General features: G+C 32.3%; 1 protein-coding gene across 3 annotated transcripts in view; it reads left to right on the top strand.

Annotated features, from left to right (window-relative positions):
• LOC118184666 (uncharacterized) overlaps nt 1-23,991 on the top strand; it is a 116,235-nt gene that overhangs the window by 34,598 nt on the left and 57,646 nt on the right. For 2 of the 3 annotated variants that reach the window (XM_085820470.1, XM_085820469.1), the window contains 5 exons: nt 3-203; nt 2,769-2,873; nt 4,435-5,328; nt 17,154-19,132; nt 21,049-21,187. In XM_085820470.1, coding sequence (XP_085676596.1) covers nt 3-203; nt 2,769-2,873; nt 4,435-5,328; nt 17,154-19,132; nt 21,049-21,187 — 3,318 coding nt within the window. Of the gene's footprint in view, nt 1-2; nt 204-2,036; nt 2,481-2,768; nt 2,874-4,434; nt 5,329-17,153; nt 19,133-21,048; nt 21,188-23,991 lie in introns of those variants that run through there. The other variant, XM_085820471.1, reaches the window with a different exon arrangement.

Below are 23,991 nucleotides of genomic sequence, written 5' to 3'. Positions count from 1 at the left end.
AGAATGGTTTTACACTTCTTACCATAGCAGCAGAACGAGGTTACCTGGAATATACGAAGATATTTCTGAATTTACCAGGGCAACAAGTGGATAAACAAACCAACGATGGTATGACGGCTCTCATGCTAGCAGTCATGAGAGGCCAGCAAGAAATCGTTCGAGAACTGATTGCTGCTGGATCAGACATACTCCTGGAAGAAAAGGTTGGTCATACACAGAAAAAAACATGTTGAGGGAAATGAATATAATTTTCATGATCATTGTTTGCGGTATATTTTTCAACATTTTCTGCCAGCGTATTTAGTATAATTAGCTTAATGTGTACGAGAAATTGTGTTAAAACATCGTTTAAATCGTTTAAACAAAACATCGTTTAAACATTGGTAATTAAATCTACAGATTTTTAGATCCGAAGATTCGTTTAGTATTAGTTATGTCTTTTATCAATTACTGGAAACAGATACTCGATTCGATATTATACAAATCCATGTCCTGGTTTCTTTTTACGTAATTTTAGTTACTCATACTAAATTTTACAGAGCTGTGATTTTCAGAATACTTCGCTTCGTGGCCAGAAAAGTGATAAGAAGACAAATTCTGTACTCTAAAGAGACGTTTAGAATTCCTTGTACATCTATTTTAATTTGGAAAATAATAAGAAGTTATTTTAAATAGTTTAATCAAAAGTTACTAAATAAAATATAAGTTTATAAAAATGAACTTTGAAATGAAAAGTCCTGAAAAGAGTATGGACTTATTTCAAGTATTTATCTATAGTGAAACGAATTGCAGATTTTAGAGGAACTTACTGAATAGGCTATGATCCTAAAGAATTATGCAATTTAATGAGCATCAGATAGAATTCTAACATGAATTCGAAGAAAATGTAAGCCATATGACAATGAGGAAAAAATAAAGTCAGTTTTAGAAAACTCGAAAATGCCTCATCCTTTCTCAGTTTTACTATATTTTGTTATTTATAAGTACTAAAAATAAATTCAAAATCTGGGGAAAATATATCATGCTTTATCAACAATTCAAGTTACATCATCAGCTGTGAAAATAAAAATATTTACGAACATTAAAATAAACAATGTATGAATAAACATTTATTTAGGAAGCCTAAACTGAATAATTGTTATCAAACTATATTAAATAGTTATTTTTCTTCATAATTTAATTTTTTATATTAAAGAGTAACAATATAAAATTTCTAAAGTTTTGGAAGAAAAGTTCCTTAAAATTTTCATGCTAGAACTCAACTCGATCCGAACTCAGATAGCTTACTCTTAAAATGCCAGATTTTCTCAAACCCTAGTTAAGAGGATTTGAAAGAGAAAGTGACAGAACAATTATTCCAATTTCATGCAAACTTTGAAACAAAACTCTGTTAATATCAAAGTTACAAACGCCTAAAATTAACATTTATAAAACACTACATACATACTGTTTATTTTTATTTTATATATTCATGTCTTCCCTGTTCTTCTGTCAACAGGAAGTACCCCACCAATGGCTGAGGGATTAAGACAGTTGAATACTGGCAATTCGACATAGGTTCGAATTCAGGTGAACGATTTGGCCGAGTTGTTGATTTCCATGGTTTTTTGCCTTGTGTACTGTGTATACGAGTCGGTTTTTGTTAAGTAAAAATTCTCCACGAAGGCACTTCTTTCCTTAGGCAGATAACCCTTGTATGATTTGCCATCCTCAAATACCCTCATCTATTCGAACCTTAAGGGATATAGAGAGAAAATTTTGAACTCTTCCAGCGGCTTTATCTTACTTATATTTTATTTTATAATTTTTTATTCTTTATTTTGAATTCTTTTTATTGATCAATATAGTTTTTTAAGAAAAAGTAATGAAGAAAGCAAAAATGAATTTGTTAGGGGAAAAAATAATTCGAGTCGAGATTTGCTTCACATTAGTTTAACGTTACAGCGAATTAACTTGGAAGTGAAATGATCTGCATTGAACGTTTCTTATAAATTGATTAAAAGAAGCTTTTTTATCACTGCAGTTACCTTGCGGTTGAAAGAGCTTGAAATGTTAAGGTATTTGTGCTGTAAGGAATCGCCATCTTCCGTGCGAGAAGATTCTTTGACTACGATGTAAAGTGATATTTATAAAAAAATATATAAAGCACTTAGGCTCATACATTTTATTGTCAAAAGGCCACGGATTTCGGAGACTGGAAATGGATAAACAGCATACGTAAGAAGAATTGTTTAAAGGCTTTTGCAAAATCGTGAGATATCACTGTGACTGCATAGTACTAATGGGTGATTATTAATAGAAAATTTGAAGTAGCTACTTGTTTTATCTTCATAGCGATTTCCCATTTTTCGAATTTAAACAAAAAGGTGAAATTTGAACAACTGGTGAACTTCTGTAATATACAGTGGGATGGACGTAAAATAGAATAAGAAAATATATGTAAAACTATGGAACATAACTGGAACGCTGACAAAGGAAACGTAAGCTGATACTTTTGTTTTTTAATTTTATTACAGTACAGTATTCACTTATTTTACAAACTTAATAATAATGGCTGTGTATTTTAACTGCATATTTTTCGGCTATCGTAAGAATTTAAAAGCCAGTTTGTTTCAGTTGAAGTTCAGTTGTTTCAGAATTTTCAGAAATTGTCAATTTTATTAAACAGTTAAACTTATTAAAGCTGATGAAATATATACGGCTATTTTCATGTATTTTTAAACCTTTCTTTTTGGATGAAAATTTTTACAATGCTTCTTCCTCTGTAGAGAGGTGCTACAGCTTTATGCATGTCCATCGTGAACAGGCAAACTGCAATTACCGATATGATGCTTGGAAGATTGCATAAGAAATCAAGAGATTCATATGTCAAGGTAATATATATAACCAATGTAAAAGTAAATAAATACTAATCTGATACTTTCCACATACATAAGAATGATTTTCAAGCTTCCATACCTTTAACTAAATAAAGAAGTTTTGTTTAACCTAATTTATTGCATTATCTTTTAATTTGGAAATTAGCTAATTCTGCTATTTTTACTCGTAACTGAGTTATTTCCTATACAATAAGTTCAAAAGCATCCGTAATTCAAATTTTAATGATAATTAGTCCAAAGTGGCTTTGTATTGTAGCGCGCGGAACTGTGTATCGGAAATTCTAAAGATATGCTCATTTTAAAATTATTTTACGACATTGCTATTGAACTGAATTTTATGGTTTATGTTTATAAAGAACATGATATTTAATAAATGAAGGTAACACACAAAACGTTAAAAAAACGCCCCTTTGGACGTAATTTAAAATCTGAAACCTTTTAGATTTTTTCCCTTTTGTATTAAATTATATTTTTATATATTCTTTTTTTTTTTTTAAATGGCTTTCGAAAAAATTGATAACTTTGAGGAAACTTCTTATAGACCTACACAAGTAGTTTTCCTTAAACTATTATTTCCCTTAATTTGTAATAGGATGTAAAATAAGTTGGTTATAATTTTCCCCATTATGTTTTTCCTAAAAGTTCAATCTTCATATTCGTTTTCTTAAGAAAACTTACTCGGTAAAAGTAGTTCATTCTAAAATTTAAAAAAAAAAATTGAGGAAGCCCATATTCTTAATATACTACTTGTCAACTTTTTAAGAATTTCTTTCAAATAAAGTCTTTTTTTGAACTGTATTGTAGAAAATCATAATAAAAATACCTTTGAAATTTCGTTTAATTCTTCTGTCGGCTCTATGTATCTATGAAATACTTTTCTATTTGTAAAAGAAACTGCGTCGAATGAAAGGTTAAGCTTCTGTTGGTTGATTCATATCTTTACGAAGTCTGTATTGTACTTCCAACTCAGTTTTGTCACAAAATCCGGACTTTAATTCAGTTACGAATTGAAATTTCATCATTAATAACTAAGCTTTCGAGTTTTAAAGCTTTGGCTCATGCAGTCTAAATGTTTCATGCCCTTATTTAGTCAAACAATTAATATCTTCTGAATTTCCTATATTGTAAATATTTGTAGAATTGGTTAAATTAAAGCATACCCTTTTGTTTCCGAGGACGTAAACTCGAAGTTTAATGATGGAATTTTGGGGGCTTTCGCATGTTAGTTTTGTTTGTTTCACCCAAAAATTTAAAATCTCGTTAAACTGAGTGAACTCTTCATAAGTGTAACTCTTTAGTTCATTCTAAGAATTTGTTTTATGATAACGTTGGTAAGTTATAGTAGAGCTGTCGATTATATTTTAAAACTTAAAGGTTTATTCGTTATTTAGTTAATTCACTCTTTACTCCCCTCGTCCATTCCCAAAGGTCAATGTAAAACATTTCTATGCTTAATTTCGATCAAAAATAAAAAAGGTACATTATAAATTATTAAACTGCTGTATATGCAATGAAATGTACTTTTCTCCATAAGTATTTTGCTTTCCATATCTAGAATCGAATCAGTCTGCTGTCCAGACCAAGACTTGGTGATGAACAACAAAATTTGCTCTTTTACAAGAAAATTTTATTCCCAGTGATACTAGAAATAGAAAGATGTATGGAGAGTGGGCCTACATTGCTTCGCAAATACAAATTATTTTCCTGTCTTATAAAATGTGCTGAGAAATTCGAAGGGGATCAAGAGCTATTAATTCATATGTTTTCTCTCGTTTCCATGATTCTCGCAAAACCAGAAAACAGTTTTTGCTTAGATGAAGACATGGCGTACCACTATGTGCAAGCTAAAGGACTTGATTACTCTTTAAAGATCATGTCAAAACATCGCTCAAAGAGAGCGTCCGAGGTCAGAGGGGCAGCATTGTTACCTATTCAAGCTTCTGTTGAGTGTGATTCTGTACAAAAGTGGTTAGAGGAAAATTATATCCAAGTTACTCAGCTGCTGAAAGAGTTCAAGACCACAATGCCACTGAAGTACTGTATGGAAGAAAATTTCCAAGCTCGCATTATGAATCAGCGTTTCGAAAACATTTTGCGAAAAATCGGTCAAGAAATGGAAGCCCATCTGTCGGTAACATCACCAACAACTTCTAAACAAAAATCTGGTCTTTATTATCTAGACGCAAAATCCTTGGTTCAGAACAAAATTTCGTACAGAAAATACCACATAAAATCTGCCCAAAGAAGTACACTGAATAAAGGTTCAAAAAAGCCGAATATACGTTTTAATCAAACACTTGGTACCTTTCTAGAAGCTGAATCTACCCAGAATAGCTCGCCAACAGGATATGCGGATGCTTTGAAGCGAAATCTGAATATCAAAGAAAATTCTGCTCAGATTTGCAACAAGGAATGGGATGGCATGGAAGTTCTAATTTGCCAGCAAAAGGTAATGTTATGTTTGTTTTCCTTTTCAAACCATTCAGTTTTTATAAAGCATTTTTGCAGAATGCTGATAAGTCTAAAATATTGCTTTTCAGAACCCTCATTTTTCAGATTCATGTCAATTTGGAATGCAGATATCCTCAAGTTTTTCAAACCTTCCAACTTAAATTTTAATTGGCACGGTTCAAGCCCCAAGGATTTGAGCATGTTTATATCCTGCAGGCCTTTTCTATTTACATCTGCAATACATTTTTATTTTCTGTTCCAGAAAATAATGAGTATTTTACATTAAAATAAAGTCAATTATATGCATAACTGATTGAATGTTTCAATCTTCGATTACCAACGTAATATCTGAACACAAAAGTTTTAGAACTCTTCATCTACAGTTTATATTTAATATACTTAGCAATTTTAACGTTAATTTTTACAATGAGAATTAGGTACGGACAACATTCACAAAATATAGCAAGCATTTCGTAACAAGCAAGCAAGATAAACATTCGTATTTTGGGCTTAAACTACAGTTTGTTGCTTAATGTTACAAAGAGCCACGAGAAAGAAACTGCCCACACAAAGAAAAATAGTTTTTAACTGCGCGTGATTTTTCAGTTGAGTTATGTCTCTGCTAAATTTTTTTGAGGTACTTAAGCGATATCCCATCAAACGTGAAAGCTGTTGTATAAAAGTAGCAATCCATCGATATATAAAAGTAGCAAAACTCGCACTAAAGCTGCGCCAATCATTCCTGCTGGATTTAGAAGGTTTGGTTTATTCGATGATGGCAAAGCACTTGAGGATTATTTACTTAAGAGGAGGAGATGCCTTTGTGGAATACTTTCTAAGAGAAATTGGATCTTGTACACGTTACTCGAGGGAACACAACCATGCAGTCAGTCCATTTGTAGGAATCGAACTACCAGTGCTCATCGATTTTACCGTTTGGCCCCTGGTGGGCTGGATTTAGAAGGAAATGACACCTCTTTATTTAATAAACAATCGGTATTTCAACCACTTAGTTCATAAAAATGGTATTTCACCCATTTGGTTCATGACGTGCTTCATAAAAATGAATTTTTGATTTCGGCTATTAAGTCTTTCCATTTAACCGAAAGCTGTGTTTAGAATGCTACGCATATAAACTTCACGCAGGTAATTGCTGCAGTCTATTACTGTTTTGTCAGCCATATTCAGCTGATCATACCACCTTCTTTAATACAAACTTTTTTTTTTTTTTTATCTAACTTTGAAAATAATCCACTGTTTGCTGTTCTGTAGAAGAAAGGTTCTAAATTTTAACCATTTTGTTTCAAAATGCAGGGGGGGGGAATACAGCAATAGCTATTAATTTATGTCCTTGTTCATAAAATACAAAAGGTAGCTTATCGATAATCTATCAGAGTTGCACCAAATAAAAACGCAGATGTTATGCGTGTCTTCTTACATCAAACTTATTGGTAATTGCGGCTAATCGCCCTGCATGGCGAAAGTTTCACGGTGGGCAGAATAAAACGTACCTTTTATTAAAATTTCCAGTATGTTTACTATTTTCAATTTGCCATCGAGAAAAGTCTTCAAAGTTCATGCCTATTAACTAAAAAGGATAAAAATGAATGCTGTAGCCCATTTTCCAATAGCTCTGCTAAATTGTTTTCTTTCGGGAACAACTAACAGCAATTGCAGATTTGTGGCCACGAGAAATTATTCAGATAAATATAGCCAAATAATATGCATGTAAATAAGCAGCAATAAGTATTAGATTCGGTACATATTAAATTACTTCTGTAAGACAGTATTAAATACTGTGTAAACTTTAAACACATTTTTTGCACAAATTTTTTAGTAGTTCTAGAAAGTGGCCCCAAAATTTTGTGTTTAAGTCTTCTATCTATAAAACGATTTAATTACAAAGTAACTTATTCATAAAAATTAAGAATTGTATTCAGATGCGGCTATAAAGGGCAACTTAACTTTTCTGATAAGTATAATCGTCAGTGTGAAGTTTTGTCTAAAAAAGGTAGAGACTGATTTGGTTGTTTGGTTTAATTTTGATAACTCTCGCGTGGTTTATCTGCTTAAGGGCAGGAATGTCTTCGTGAATGCATTTTATAAACTTTTTATAGAAAACTGTCTTGTGTCTTCTTGCATATGGTGAAAACCAAATAAACGGGCATGCAGCCAGCTCGATCACCGCACTTTGAATCCGGTCTCAGCGCCTTTACTGGTCGGCAGCTAGTAGACCCGGAAAGTCAAGTAAATCTCATTGCTTTCAAGAAACTGTGAACCCAATTTACTGGTGGCCTGACTTTATGTCTGACATTATGATAGCCGTTCTGAAATTTGCGATAGTCTACTTTTATCCTTCAGTTCAATGGATTTTGGGGTTTAATATCTGATTTATTTCTGAGATGGATCTATGAAGTCGAAACTGAGGAATTTTGATTTAGAATTATTAAAATTAGCAAAACTGCAAGGCGCATATAAAGCTTAGATTCATTCTACTTTCTCTTTTCATACTGAAATTTAAACGATAGGTTTCCTCGAGCAATTTGTCACTGGTATTTCAAATTCTAATGGTAACGCATATTGAATAATCCAAAGAGAACTATTTAGAATATTGTTCGTTCAAATTTTAATTCATCTGTTTAAAGAAACAAACCTTCAGTGCATTCTGATTCAGAACCCTGTAAAAGAAACCAACAATTGAACCTCGCGTATAAGCAATATATATAATGTACCTTTTACTAAATTTCCAATATGTTATTTTTAGTTTGCAATCGGAAAAATGCTTGTTATATATATCAATTCAAAGCAATAAGAAAAAATCTATAAAGTTTATGACTGTTATATATCAATTAATAGTATTCTAGAACTTAACAATTTTTAACCTTAAATCTTTACCCCGCTGCAACGATTCTCACTTGCTTTTAGGTTATCTCTCAAAATGTACAATATTTAAAATTTTTATCGGCGGTGTTGTAGGGCAGTACGAACGGAGAGTTTTAGTTATATCGTAAAAACGTTAACAGACAGTAACGTAAATTTAAGATTTCAATATAGTGCAATTTTATGAACCGTAGATCATTTGTATTCATAAAAAAGGTCTCGGTACGTTTCAAAATGTTAACGCATCTTAAAATTTTATTTCCTACTGGATTAGTTGCATCTGAATTATGAATTTTAAATAATAGTGGTATTCATTATTGTAAACTGAGTTTCCTCAAATAATTAAAATAAAACTTGTATAATCCACGCAGCAGTTATAAAACACAGATTTTAATTATAAATGTTTATTTTTAACATATCTCTGCACATATAATATTCGGTTGATATCATCCTCAAAGGTAACTCAGCTACATTTACTTAAAGCTAGAGCCACATTTTTATAACGCTGTTTTGGCTGCTTATATAATTTTGTATACTGCACAGGCAATTTGAATTTCCGCTTAGTTTTTAATGTTTTCCTGAACAACTTTGGGAATGAGTTCGATGTTCAGTTTCAAATCGATGGCCATACTATGGCCACAAGGTCGTATATTTGTTCTAAAACAACGTTACTACTGTGAGTTAACCTGAAATTTTGTTTTCAAATGCCTCTACTTATTTTAAACTAAAGTGTGGTAATTAGAATTTAAATTTCGTTTTTCAGTTCATCTGTAGTTTATATATCATGGTGTAACTTATGTATTCAGTTTTATTTTAAATCTTTATTTCTTTAAACATACAAGAGGAACTAATTTTTACCTTTACAGCCTTAAGGTGTCTCGCTGTATTAAAATGTCTCCAGAACATTTTTGGGTATTCTTTTGTTATCGGGATCGGGTTCAGAAATGTATGTATGCATGTATATACGGAACTATGTGTTCATGTAGATGTACGTATGTCTGTGTGTACACACGCGCATGCATACATACATTCCTGAATCCTGTCTCCATAACAAGAGTACTTATTTTAGTTTTATTTTATTTGAAGTTTTTTTACTTTTCTCATTTTATATTAACAAAATTCAGTGAGATTGTACTAATTATAGGAAATTATTTAAGATTTAAGAACGTTTGTTATTGAAACGTGTACTCATTATAGGAAATTATTTAAGATTTAAGAACGTTTGTTATTGAAACGTGTACTCATTATAGGAAATTATTTAAGATTTACAGAACGTTTGTTATTGAAACGTGTACTCATTATAGGAAATTATTTAAGATTTACAGAACGTTTGTTATTGAAACGTGTACTCATTATAGGAAATTATTTAAGATTTACAGAACGTTTGTTATTGAAACGTGTACTCATTATAGGAAATTATTTAAGATTTAAAGAACGTTTGTTATTGAAACGTGTACTCATTATAGGAAATTATTTAAGATTTAAAGAACGTTTGTTATTGAAACGTGTACTCATTATAAGAAATTATTTAAGATTTAAAGAACGTTTGTTATTGAAACGTGTACTCATTATAGGAAATTATTTAAGATTTAAAGAACGTTTGTTATTGAAACGTGTACTCATTATAGGAAATTATTTAAGATTTAAAGAACGTTTGTTATTGAAACGTGTACTCATTATAGGAAATTATTTAAGATTTAAAGAACGTTTGTTATTGAAACGTGTACTCATTATAGGAAATTATTTAAGATTTACAGAACGTTTGTTATTGAAACGTGTACTCATTATAGGAAATTATTTAAGATTTAAAGAACGTTTGTTATTGAAACGTGTACTCATTATAGGAAATTATTTAAGATTTAAAGAACGTTTGTTATTGAAACGTGTACTCATTATAGGAAATTATTTAAGATTTAAAGAACGTTTGTTATTGAAACGTGTACTCATTATAGGAAATTATTTAAGATTTAAAGAACGTTTGTTATTGAAACGTGTACTCATTATAGGAAATTATTTAAGATTTAAAGAACGTTTGTTATTGAAACGTGTACTCATTATAGGAAATTATTTAAGATTTAAAGAACGTTTGTTATTGAAACGTGTACTCATTATAGGAAATTATTTAAGATTTAAAGAACGTTTGTTATTGAAACGTGTACTCATTATAGGAAATTATTTAAGATTTAAAGAACGTTTGTTATTGAAACGTGTACTCATTATAGGAAATTATTTAAGATTTAAAGAACGTTTGTTATTGAAACGTGTACTCATTATAGGAAATTATTTAAGATTTAAAGAACGTTTGTTATTGAAACGTGTACTCATTATAGGAAATTATTTAAGATTTAAAGAACGTTTGTTATTGAAACGTGTACTCATTATAGGAAATTATTTAAGATTTAAAGAACGTTTGTTATTGAAACGTGTACTCATTATAGGAAATTATTTAAGATTTAAAGAACGTTTGTTATTGAAACGTGTACTCATTATAGGAAATTATTTAAGATTTAAAGAACGTTTGTTATTGAAACGTGTACTCATTATAGGAAATTATTTAAGATTTAAAGAACGTTTGTTATTGAAACGTGTACTCATTATAGGAAATTATTTAAGATTTAAAGAACGTTTGTTATTGAAACGTGTACTCATTATAGGAAATTATTTAAGATTTAAAGAACGTTTGTTATTGAAACGTGTACTCATTATAGGAAATTATTTAAGATTTAAAGAACGTTTGTTATTGAAACGTGTACTCATTATAGGAAATTATTTAAGATTTAAAGAACGTTTGTTATTGAAACGTGTACTCATTATAGGAAATTATTTAAGATTTAAAGAACGTTTGTTATTGAAACGTGTACTCATTTAAGGAAATTATTTAAGATTTAAAGAACGTTTGTTATTGAAACGTGTACTCATTTAAGGAAATTATTTAAGATTTAAAGAACGTTTGTTATTGAAACGTGTACTCATTTAAGGAAATTATTTAAGATTTAAAGAACGTTTGTTATTGAAACGTGTACTCATTATAGGAAATTATTTAAGATTTAAAGAACGTTTGTTATTGAAACGTGTACTCATTATAGGAAATTATTTAAGATTTAAAGAACGTTTGTTATTGAAACGTGTACTCATTATAGGAAATTATTTAAGATTTAAAGAACGTTTGTTATTGAAACGTGTACTCATTATAGGAAATTATTTAAGATTTAAAGAACGTTTGTTATTGAAACGTGTACTCATTATAGGAAATTATTTAAGATTTAAAGAACGTTTGTTATTGAAACGTGTACTCATTATAGGAAATTATTTAAGATTTAAAGAACGTTTGTTATTGAAACGTGTACTCATTATAGGAAATTATTTAAGATTTAAAGAACGTTTGTTATTGAAATGTGTACTCATTATAGGAAATTATTTAAGATTTAAAGAACGTTTGTTATTAATACATGTGCTAATTATATTATCGGAAATTATTTAAGGTTTAATGAACTTTTATTATTAATACATGTGCTAATTATATTATCGGAAATTATTTAAGGTTTAATGAACTTTTATTATTGAAAGAATGTACGAATTTAGTTTTCAAAAATACATTTATATTTATGAATAGACGGTTAGAAGCCCGGTGGTGCAATGGCTAGCGCGTCGCGCAGCAGCACCAGAGGTCTCAGGTTCATTCCCCGAGCTGGGCAGGATTGACTAACGCTTTCATCCCTTGAGTGGGTCAATAAATCAATAAAATGAGTACCAAGTTCGCTTGGAACTAAACAGAGGGGTCCTGCGACAAGCTGACCACTTTTCAGGCAAAGATGCACAAGCACTCCGGAGTCTACATTCATTTGTTTTAACTATATAAGCTTTGTGCCATCTTTCTTTTACTTTAACGTGATCTAAATTAGTTTCTTTTGGGTAAGTTATCCGAAAAGGATTTTCGTGACACGTGATAACAACTTTCTTCGTTTGTTACAATTTTTTCAGAAAACTTTATATTATATTTAATTATGAGACCGTATGTATTTTAGAATATTATAGGGCGTTTTGACGCCTACAAGAACCGGAGGTTAAAAAATATCGGTTTAAGGCTGTTAAGTATATTGTCTTATTTCAAGCGTTTCACGTTAACTAGAGTACGCATCAAATTTCAGCTTCGACTCTAGATAAGACAAATACAGAAACTAAACGCACTGGTGTGATAGATACGAACGGCAATAAGATAACTGAACTTCGTCCTTTCTTACGCTGTAGGCCCAGTTTCATCCTCAACTGAATCTCTCGCGGCAATTTAACCAGCCATCCTGATTAACGTTATTCCTAAGCGTTCTAAGACGCCGTGTTTTCAGTTTAGAAAGGAAAAACTGCATTGTACCCTAATTATTCATGTGGATAGTACGCTTATGTCACTTTCAGTGTTTTTAAAATTCTTTGTATAGTTTAATAGATTTCCTTTTTCTGCCATCGCAAAACATCTCTGCACGAAATAGCATCTGCTTCCTCCTTAAGCCGGCATACAAAACTTAACGCTATATTTTAGTAGACTGGGAAATTCAATATTTCCCCGTCTACTAAATTTCTCCCTGTAATAATATAAAATCGGGTTGAAATTAAGATAGCAGCAAAACTGATTTTACCCCAGTTTCAAACATTTTAGTTCACGATAATTTTTCATTACAGTGCAAAATAACAATTCTGGGTACTTTTCCATTTCGCCGGCGCTAATCTCGCCAAGCAGACTTTATTGGCGAAAACACATTGTATACACATAAAAATGTTGACAAATGTTAGTTCTAAGAATTTTTTATTTTGAAGGTATAAACATTTTAATGTCGCTTAAAATTTTGTAAAAAAGCCAATAAAGACAATAAATTTGTAAAAAGGCATTAAAAATTTACTATGCTTTCATCGTACACCATCCTGACTCGCCGGTTCATATCACGTGACCCCAAGTGATCTCATCTCTCGTAAACTACTCTACAAAAATCTAATTCTCTCGGTAATTATCTAAATTTCCAGTTAAATCTTAATTTGGAATACAAGTTTAAATGCAAGAATTATTTCGATTCGTATTAATAGCTTACTCAGAAATTATGCAAAACCGCAGTGCTGTACTTCGCTAGTGCATTCTCATTTAAATTGACGAATTTAACCCTTGATTTTGCCTTTTCTATATTTTCGCCATCGGGTGAGCGGTGAGATTGTATCCTAATTTACTTAATTACCGCCCGCGAATGGCTTTAGGGCCTAAAAGTGAACTATCTGGTAAAAAAATCTATGTAATTTTATGCCAGTATTGAAAGAAACAATCTGATAAGAAATGGCTGCGATTTGTTTTGAAAATGTAAAAGTAAAAGGTTACCAGCAAGGATATTTCGTTTGTACAATTACTGGCGACTTTATCGCTTGCGCCGGCAAAACGGAAAAGTATCCAATTCTGCATAACTGAATGATTTAACGACCTTTTGTCCCATAAACAAACCCAAAGCATATTAAAAATTTTCCGAATTCATGTATAAACGATTTTGTATCCAGCCCCTTTTATCCGTTATCAAATTTTGCTATTTAAGTTGGAAAAAAGAGGCATTTTTATTCTTTAATAACCTAGATCATGCTCCCAAACGTGTACCCAGTAAAGTGTTCATTTCATCTTTTAAGTTTTAAAAATGAATGCAAATACTTCCAGTTAGTAAAACAACCTCCTGTATTAATATAAGTAATAAGCTTGTTATTTCGACTTGAAGCTGTTCGGTGGAGGGGGATTAAGTACAGGGGCTTCTCATCACCAATTGCAATAAAACATTAAGGGCACGTGAGTTCTTTGTTTCGGAATTTTTCATATCTGTCGTAGTGGGACCTACCCAGTTCAAAAATTCGAGTCCAAAGTTTGATTTTACATTTATTATTCGTGTTTATCAAAAACAGAATCATCGTAAGTTTATTTTGATTTTTGTGTCGTTTATCGAAATACTGTTACATTACTATTAAACCTTTCTCAAAACTTGTATAGTGACCTAATATTAATAGTTCTTCGGTTAGACATTTTTAGTCCTATTTACCTTCCAGTTTTTTTGTTGAAATATCCTCACTTGGTGATTATTTGTGTTATATAGTTCACCTTTTAAGATCTTCTGCTGTAGAACTCTAGCTTTTAGCTATTCTTTTAATATACTTTTATCCTTAAATGGGACAACTATCTGAATTCGCAATTGGTTTCCACACGAATTCACAACATTCAAGTTTCATTCAATATTTAATTAATCTTTAGTACTGGACTCTAATTTTAAGTAGTAACAGACACTGGTGTAATCAGCCCTCCTGAACATTGTTAGAAAAGATCTCGGTAAGCGGGCTGGCTGCTTGGATCGTATCGCGGTTATTCGATGTGACATGAAAATGAGCCAACTGTCTTAGAAGGAGTCTAAAAATCTGATGGTATGGGGCTGCATGTCGGGTGTAGATATCTGCAATCTTTTTCATTCATGGGATAGTGGACCAACACATCTATTTGAATATCTCTAAAAGCAACATAGCGCCAGTAAGCTTCATTTATGCAACAACTCCTGCTTCCAATCTGACAATGATGCCATATATACGGCACATCGTCCGTCGTTAGTTTTCTATCATAAGCTCCAAGCTGTCATTCAGCTCAAACCTTTGTCTTAAATTTACGGAAAGAACTTTACAAAAAAGTAAAGAAACAGGATATCTACTTAATGTATAAAACGCCGCATTTTAAAAGGCGTTTAGATGAAGGTAACAATGTTTCCAGAAATAACTTAAAAAGAAGTGAATTCTATGCGAATGGCTCAAGGCTGTTACCTAAGACCGATTACCACGAAGTGCTGATCATATTTTTCATTACTTCCATTTTGTCATTAATTTTGATGGTCTGAAATGTTCTTTTTATTAATTTGAATTTAAAGTTGACTTCTACAGCAATCTTTATAATATACTAAAGATTATGTAAATGTTTTGACAAAAGCGAGTTTTAAAAATTCCCCCCATTTTCAGAAAATACAATAGTGCCTTGTTACTTATGCCTATCACTGTATTTCAGACTCGTACTTGAATCATAAGGCCAAAAATATATTACGCAGAAGGAAGACTACGCTCATTTTAAAATTCTACAGTTGGCACTAGAATACTAACAGATTTGAGCTGAAGCTGGCTAACATAAAAACTATGCACTAAAAACGATTGACTTTTAGTGCGCTGTAAGTTAAATCCTTCCTTCATTATTTTAAAAGGCCCACTAGCGGCCGAGTGGTAAAGTCGCTGAACACTGGTAGTTCGGTCTGAGGTTCGAATCCCGCGAACGGGCTGGCTGCATGGGCGCTTTCGTGGTTTTCCCCATGTGTAACGTGTATACGAGCCAGTTTCCCTTAGAAAGTCCTCCCCGAAGGCATCCCTCCCCTTAGGCAGATAGCCCTCGAGGTTTTGCCCTAATAACACACACACACATTATTTTAAAAGTAGAAAACATAATTTATCACACTTTTGAAAGCAAGTATAAGTCAGTTAAAATATCCAAAATTCTATAAATCTGCGAATACATGTCAAGCAAATGAAGCTAGAAATTATATGTATAATTATATGTATAATTTCTAGCTTCCATGTAATATACAGTACTTTGTTCTACTTCAGAAAGATTTCAAAATATTTAGTATTTTATGCTGATTCGGCATAATTTAATATAAAATTAATTTTACGTTATATTGAATTTTGAATAAAATTTTGGTAAATATTAACTATCTGAAATTTCTGACTATTAAAGCAAACTAATTTCTTATTTAAGCTTCCATTTCAGTATCATGAGTTATATAATTATTACCTTTGCATCTAGGGAAAGGAATGTTTATTTAAACTAAAATATTCAGGTCTATCATCCTTGAGGCATGCACTATAGAGGACAGGGAAGGAATCTATATCTTCCATGAACGTCAGATGTGGCAAGTCATATTCAAGATTTCACTTATGCAAAATGTTGGATTTTATTTCTTTACTTCTCGAAACAGAAGTTCTGTTTTCTAACTACTCGAAACAAATTTCTGCTGCCGGTTTGTTGATATTAATTTCACCCATAACACTGTCTTACATCGTATATTTAGTTACATTGAGCTGTCATGTCTGAGTGACTAGTTTAATCTCCAGTTTACTTTTATAGCAAATAGTTTAATACTTACGAAAGAACAGAAATCGCGGATTAAACGAACAGTCCTACATATTTTTAGTTATTCAAAGCGATTATTGATTTCCCAAACAGCTCAATTTATACTGTTACGCTTGTAAAAAAGACTCCCTGAAATTATTGTGGCTTATCTCACTTGCTTGAATCAGAACAAGTCCACGAATATTATAATGACAGGTAGCGCAAAACAGCGTTTGTCGTTCGCATGGGCCTTGGTCACCATCTAGGTGACTTTTGCCTAGTTCAGCCCCAATTTTGGTTATGTTCTACCTTGATTTGTTTCCATACGAACAGGTTGGCCGCTTGGCCGCTTTTTCATGGTTATTCCTATATTAACATGGACATGAGAAAATTTCTCTTAAAAAATACTTCACGAAGGCATCCCGCCCCCTTAGGCAGATAGCTCGCGCATGCTTTGCTATAGTCAAAACTAAACCCAACATTGATAGAAAGCACCCCGAGTCCAAGTGTTTCCTATTCCTCTTCCCTTATCACCAAATCACTCGACAGGGCTTTTGACTTGCTGCGAATTTTGACCGCGCCGCACAGACATCCACACTTTCTCCGGGATTTGAATTTCAGACGATGGAGCAATCAAGAGCACTAACCACACTTCTGATTACGACGGCTCCATGAAAATAATTTCCCGCTATTGCAGAAATTGCTAATACTAAACAAATACTAAATTCCTTGATGATTATTGAGATTCACTTTTCTATTTTCCAATAGATAATTTTAATTATTTCTTTGTCTTTCAGGATATGGATACAAGCATTTTAAACTCAAGTCAAAGTGCTGACCAGTCAAAAAAGTGCATAAATCCTCAGAACGAAACGCACTGTGAACAAAAATTAGAGCCGAACGACAATAAATCTACTGAAAATAAGCTCAACTCTGAACTACCTGATTACTGTAGTGTAAAACGCAATGAAATTAATTTAAATACTGCGTCAAATGGCATATGGTTAAAAGTGGCCTTCCTAATAAGCCCAATGAACTTTTTGACTTTCTTGGTGAATACATACCATTCCAATGTTACGAGAGGTTTGCAGTTTTTGTCTTCTCAAGTAACAGATAACGAAGGAAAAGGAAACAAATTTAGCATACGAAATATCAAATCGCAGAGTTTTTCAGATGACAAAAGTTCTGTTAAAAGCTACCCATCATATGAAAATGCGACAAATTCTATTGTATCTGCAGAAAATAATCCTCATAATGAAACGCAGGATAGTGGATTTTACAGTCCATCCGCTTTAGACAAATTCCCTTCCATAGATTGGAGAATCAAAAAATGTTTCGATTGGCTTAAAAGTTTGCCTAATGAAATGCCAGACTCAAGTCATGAAATAAACTTTTATAGTAAATCTGCCACTACTATAACTCGCGAACTGCGAAAAAGCTTGAGAAGTCGTTATGCAAGCCCCTGTAAAAAATGTATGGAGAGCTATTCTTTAGATGTTTCTTCGATTTACTATTTCAAACCGGATTTAAAGTTCACAGAAGTAAAGTCGCAAAACGGTGTAGACTGTACCAACTATCTTCAAGTGAAATGTAAACACAAGTCATGGCTTGTACCTACATCACGAGATGAATGTGAGAATATTTGCGAACTTTCAAGCATGATGAAGGCAAAGAATTTCAAACTTATTTTTCCTAGTAAAAGTGTTTCTAAAAGTAATCGAAAAGATGCATTAGTTTACAAGTCTTTTGATGAGAAAAGCATCGTACGCGAATCGGTATTCGAAAAAATATTTGAAGGTGAGCATTTCTATAGTAAAGCATGTCCTGGTTTTGACTGCACTTTAACAAATGGTGAGAACTTTACTGGCAATGATGATCGTATATCTAAACACACGATTAAGAATATGTCCCAGCAAAGTAACTTGAGTGAAATCCTGGAAAACAGTCTGGATATTAAAACTGGAAAGAACAAAGCTTTGCTTTATCATGGAAAATTAAAATACAAAGCCTCAGCTGAAATATTCAACATATTATTCAGAATTCCTAAGATATCAACTTTTCCAACTAAATACAAAATCGAAAGTCCGCAAAAATTAGTGACACTGTGTTACCGGCATCTACAAAAACATCAAACTAGTTCTTATAACGATGAAATATCTTTTACAGGGAAGAAATTAAATTTTATTAAAAATTCCAGTGCAGATTCTCTTTCACACTTCAAAATCAAGGCATTTGAAATTGAACATCCGCTTGCCGAATGGGTTAATTTTCTAAAACTAATTCGATGCTCGCGAATAGATCCGAAAGAATGCCGTAGCCCCATGTATCCCAACTATTCATCAAAATACCGTTTAGACCTAATCCCTGAAATATTTATTAGAATTGAGCAGTACAGGAAGAAATCCAAAAGAATTTCAAAAGGCAGCCTTTTTAGGTGTACTGAGAAAGTTTCTCCTTATAGATTCGTAACAGCAAAAGATGATCCTATAGAGTCTCTTGGAACGAATTTCACAAAAACGAACTCCTGTTTGTATAATGGCGACATCTTTTCTGGTGGATATTTAAACAATAACATCAAGTGTGGTGAAAAAAGCAAGTGGTATTTCCCTCTACATACTATTCGCTGCTGTGTTCCTTTATCTCATTATCTTTCTGAGGCATGTAATATGAACAAGGATCAGTGCTTATGCTGTGCTCCGAAGTACTTGAATGGTTTGGAAACAAGTGCAGGAACTGTAGTTTTCAGCACCAAAATGGAACATACTCTGTGCGAGGGGTGAGTGCAGTTAATTTTTTTATCGATATTCGACTCATTTCTACATTTCTAATCTTCTGTTTGCTACTAATCCGGAAAACTGCTTAGAAATTCATAAGTTAATTTCTGTTTTCTGAAAAGATTTAAATTTGCAGCTATTCAGCCTTAAACACTGTATGATGTTGCTGTTTGTCAACACAAACTAGGATTACTTTTAAGGCACCTAATCTGTGTCCATTGAAAAGATATGTGTTCTTAATATGTGGTTCTTAGTTACATTCACAGACGACGCGAGATGCGTTTTTTGTACAGAAACGTAATTGATGGCTATTGGTTATCAAATTACATATTTTATATTCGTAATACTTCAGAACGGACTAGTTTTGCTGTTTTAAAAATTTTGGTATTATAGGTGTGCTAGAAATACAGTAATCAGAATTTTGTCCTTGGCCTACTACCTGGGCATATTAAATTTTGTTTGTCTAGCACAGTCTGTTAATTCTAGTGTTACCTCTATTAATCAACTGATTGTTCACTGTTCATGCATTTTCTGTTTTAGTGATTTTATTGTGGCCAAAGACTGTCAGTTATTTAACTGACTGGCATGCTTTCGATAGCTTTGCCTAGTGACAGTAAAGCGGGAACGATGACGGAATTTGACATCAAATTCATAAAAAGACACAGTAAATGTTACTGCTTCTGAAGTGATTTTTATTGCAAAAAACTATCATCAAATGAAACTGTGCTGGGAATGTTAAGAAATGTAAGCTGAATGTCAAGTTCATGAGCCTGAAATGGAAATACCTGTTGGAGGTATTCTAGGACCGTCCAATATAAAATAAAGCACTAAGGAATATTACCGGATACATTTTGGAAGACTTATATGGAGCAATCCTTCACATAGAAGAGAAAATTCTACTTGATGAGGTACTGGTGAAAGAAACTCCGTTATTGATAAAGGTTTATGAGCACAAAGCTCAATCCATTTTCTTCTATGCAGTTTCTATGTGTAAGGGATTGTGAAAGATGAGTTATCATTGAATGCATGCAATAACAGATAAGTAATTTACTAAACGCAATAAAACGAGAAACATATTTTAAAAATATTTTTATCTTTGGCAATCCTTTTTAATAGCATATTTGTTGTCCAAATAAAAATTCATGTTGGGTAGGAATAAAACGTATCCACTTTTCTTTCACTAGCGTAACAAAAATTTAGATTTAAAGCGAAATGTTTTAAACTGGTAGCGGGAAAATTTATCTTTCGGAAAAATGTGCGTGTGTGTTCTCGTATCTTATGGTTCTCAGTAAACTGTAGAATTTCGTATCAAGAAACAACGAATGCTCTGTGTTCGCGTTCCCAAATTCATTGTAAATGTGTATTTAAGTCATATCTCGGAAGTGAGACTTTCAAATCTGAGGTTTGACATGCCTATATAGTATTAAAAGCTGTATAGTATCTGAAAAGCAAAACTCCTTGGGATGGAGACATGTCAGAAATCCTGTAACCATTTTATTTTTTGATAGTAATAATTCGAATTCGTTATTAAATCTCTATTTGATTCTGTGTTGCGTAAATATAAATATTTCTTATACTGCACCAAACCGTTCTTTCACACTTTGTCCTTCCTAAAATTTAACTCTGATGCAGTTTATTAAATCAATTTGGTCATTACAGTAATTTTTAACATATGGCACAAATATAGATTTCTTTCCAAGAAGACTGTTCTTATAAAGCTGACTAATAAGCTTGTATTTCATTCTAGAGAATACGTTATCAGTCCAATCGTGCTAAAAGAATCAAGTCGTGAAGAATTTAGAAAAAGCCACATGAATGCCTTTGTAATATTTCCTTTAGTTTCATTTATAAGAGAACAAATCGCCGTTTCTTTTATTCCAGGTACCTTATTTAATATAGTTTTGTTTTTTCCATCTAGAAACTATGGAACGTACATTGGTTTGTTACAGAAAAGTGGCATCCCCGTTGTGGTTCGTCAGACAAAGATGAGGAATGAAATATCCGCAGACCCAAAGCAGATGACAGCATTACAACACCAGAATTTAGCAAAATTTTACGTAAGTAAACTTTTTATGAAAGTAATTTTGATACTTAAAATAATTTTAAAATAAACTTGTTTGCAGAATAAGTGCCATACAAGTTGGTAATGCATTAACCCTTTGCGGCACAGTGTGCCCAGTCTACACACACCTAAAAATTTCCTTCTGTACGCACAGAAAAATTGAATGAAAAAGGATTTATAGGTTACTCTGAACCTTTTTTATTTATAGTAGATGGCAGCTCAACACAAACCAGTCCATATATTTTAGCCATGTTTAGTTGTTTAAGACCCTCATTTTTCAAAGAAATCTTCCAGATTTATTTTAGGGTATAAAAGGAATTGTTTAAAGAGAAATTTTTGTTAGGTTTTGGCTGTATGTTAATCTCCTTATTGTATATTAGTTTTAAATTTTTAACCTTGAAATCTTGCCTAAAATCAAACGGCGATCCCTAGGTGTGCCCAGACCGGGCTCACCGATAATCTAGGACAACTGAGACTCTGTATTCTTTGTTTCTCCACATCTCATCGGTCAGTTCATTGACAACAATGCTCGTTTCAGCACTCTTTTCGAAGCTCTATTCAATCGGTGTGCTCACACCCACAGAATTAAGACGATAAGTGCTACCTTCACAAAATTTTACTTGTGTACTCCTCTATGCCTAATTATACTTCCTACCATTTTTTAATCAAAACTCCGACTTTAAAAGGTAGCGTGCCGGAAAGGGTTAATTACTTTACTGGGATTATAAGACGGTAAGTGAACAAACCTCTTTGCTTTGTTGCTGCACTTATCTCTCATGAATGGGTAAAGTACATTCATATTTAAGTTAAAAAAATAAGAATGATTGCTCATTTACCTGTACCCTAGCTTCGAAATCTGTTTCTACTTATTACAATTTGTATCTTTAAAGAACTGTGAATGGTTGTCCTCTAATAACTCGTTGACTACTATAGCTATCGCCACCAAACTTTCTACTCTTTTTTTTTTCTGGGTCCTGGAAAAGGTCGACGTCATTCCCCCCCCCCCAAAAAAGTAGCTAAAATCAGATATTGATTAAAAATTCGGAAAAACGATAATTTTCGCCCTCAGTTTTGCGAGTGGCAACAGTCTGGCAAGTTGAAGATGAAAATCTGATCTATTTTCGGAAGTTGTTGCCACTGATCGCTTTCAAATCGCAGTTTGTTAATAAAAATTTCCATCCAAAAACTATGGAAACTATTGAAGTTTTACAACGAATTAAAAATAGCACATCCAAACATTAAATATACTATTTCCGATATCAGACATTTGTAAAAAGCTCTTTCGACTGTTCTCATCTTTGTACGACTTTAATCAGCCCAGATATTAAAAACTCTGAACGCCCTTAATTTTCGCACTCATTTTTCCGAGCGGCAACAGTCTTGAGCGCTGGAGGTAAAGGTGCTTTTTTTCGACAAGTGATGCTACTGCTAGCTTTCAGATCGTATAGTTAGCTAAAAATTTAAGTTTTACAAAATTTATACATATAAAGAAGGTTTGTGTTTGTTCGCGTTATTGATTTCTGATCAATTACGATAAATTTTTGCCACATATATTCGACTAAAATTGAGTATAGGTGAAATATTGGATGTAACTTGAGCTTTTATGACCATTTGATTAGAAAGACTAAAATCATTTAAAACTGCATGCCATTGTTGCTGATATAATGAAAGAGAATTGGCTTATTTTTGTATCGAAATTTTCATGTGGGTTTCATATCGCATCAGACTTAAAAATGTATCACTGAATCATATTTTTTGCATCGTTGTTAGAGAAGGATTTGAAAGGTATCGTTCTCTCTATTGTTAGATGAATTACTCTTAATCTAACTTAACTGCCATCGGGTACTTCCGGTAGTATGAAATAAAGTAATTGAGCCTTAACATACTGGTTTTCTGAACATTGCATGATGTAGAGCGCGAGGGAAAATACTTTATTGCGAATTAAACTTCATTCAAAATTTCTCATCTTTACGAAAACCATAAAACTAGAATATTTTATATATACCAGTTATGCTTAAAGAGTACTAATGTTTGGTAATAAAAAACAGAACAAAACCTTTACTTTGAAAGTACATGTCTTAAAATATTTCAATTAAGTCGTATGGACAAAAAACATCTCCGCCCCCCCAAAAAAATATTTCCACGTTAATAGCTCATTGAAAGTCGCAGGACATGTACAACTCCATATGCTGTGGCGCTAAAGTTTGAGTCAGACCCAGATGGCTTCCGAGATAGGTATCTCCAGACTGATTAGCTAAGGATAATTTTTTTAGTTAAGTACTAGCCGATACTTGCACGCATTATTTCCAGGTTCAAATTATTTGGAAAACGTACTGTCGTTTTGGAATTCGCTGCTCTGACGTCATTTCAATCTATGAATCCATCCAGCCATTCAATTCATTTTTGAAAGAATCTAATTCTCTTCATTTACTTGACCCGCAATAATAATCATACGTAATGAATTTTATTTGCGGACTGCTTCAGATTACTGCTTACTGTAAGCTTATCTGTTTGCCTTCCCATGCTAAATCATCTCATACTACTGAAGAAAAAATATTTTCTTAATTTTATGCATATCACGCTCATTAATTTCATTGTCCAGAATATTTACTTTCTTATGAACTGTTATTCCAAATTTATTGCTGTTTATAAAATTTTTCCCTTTGTCATTCGTGAAGGCTTTAAAATATTTTCGTTTTGTCCTTAAAAAAACTTATTGGAAATGACTATAATAATTTCTTAATATTATTCTATCATAGTGGTTTTCAACCCTTTTTGCCCTAAGCAACCCTTTCGCTA

This window comes from Stegodyphus dumicola, chromosome 7 (genome assembly GCF_044657685.1).
Source record: "Stegodyphus dumicola isolate Sdum_Otavi_A_Nest chromosome 7, ASM4465768v1".
NCBI classification, from domain to species: domain Eukaryota; kingdom Metazoa; phylum Arthropoda; class Arachnida; order Araneae; family Eresidae; genus Stegodyphus; species Stegodyphus dumicola.
Note: the sequence above shows the minus strand (reverse complement) of the source record. Positions and strands in the feature narration are given on the sequence as shown.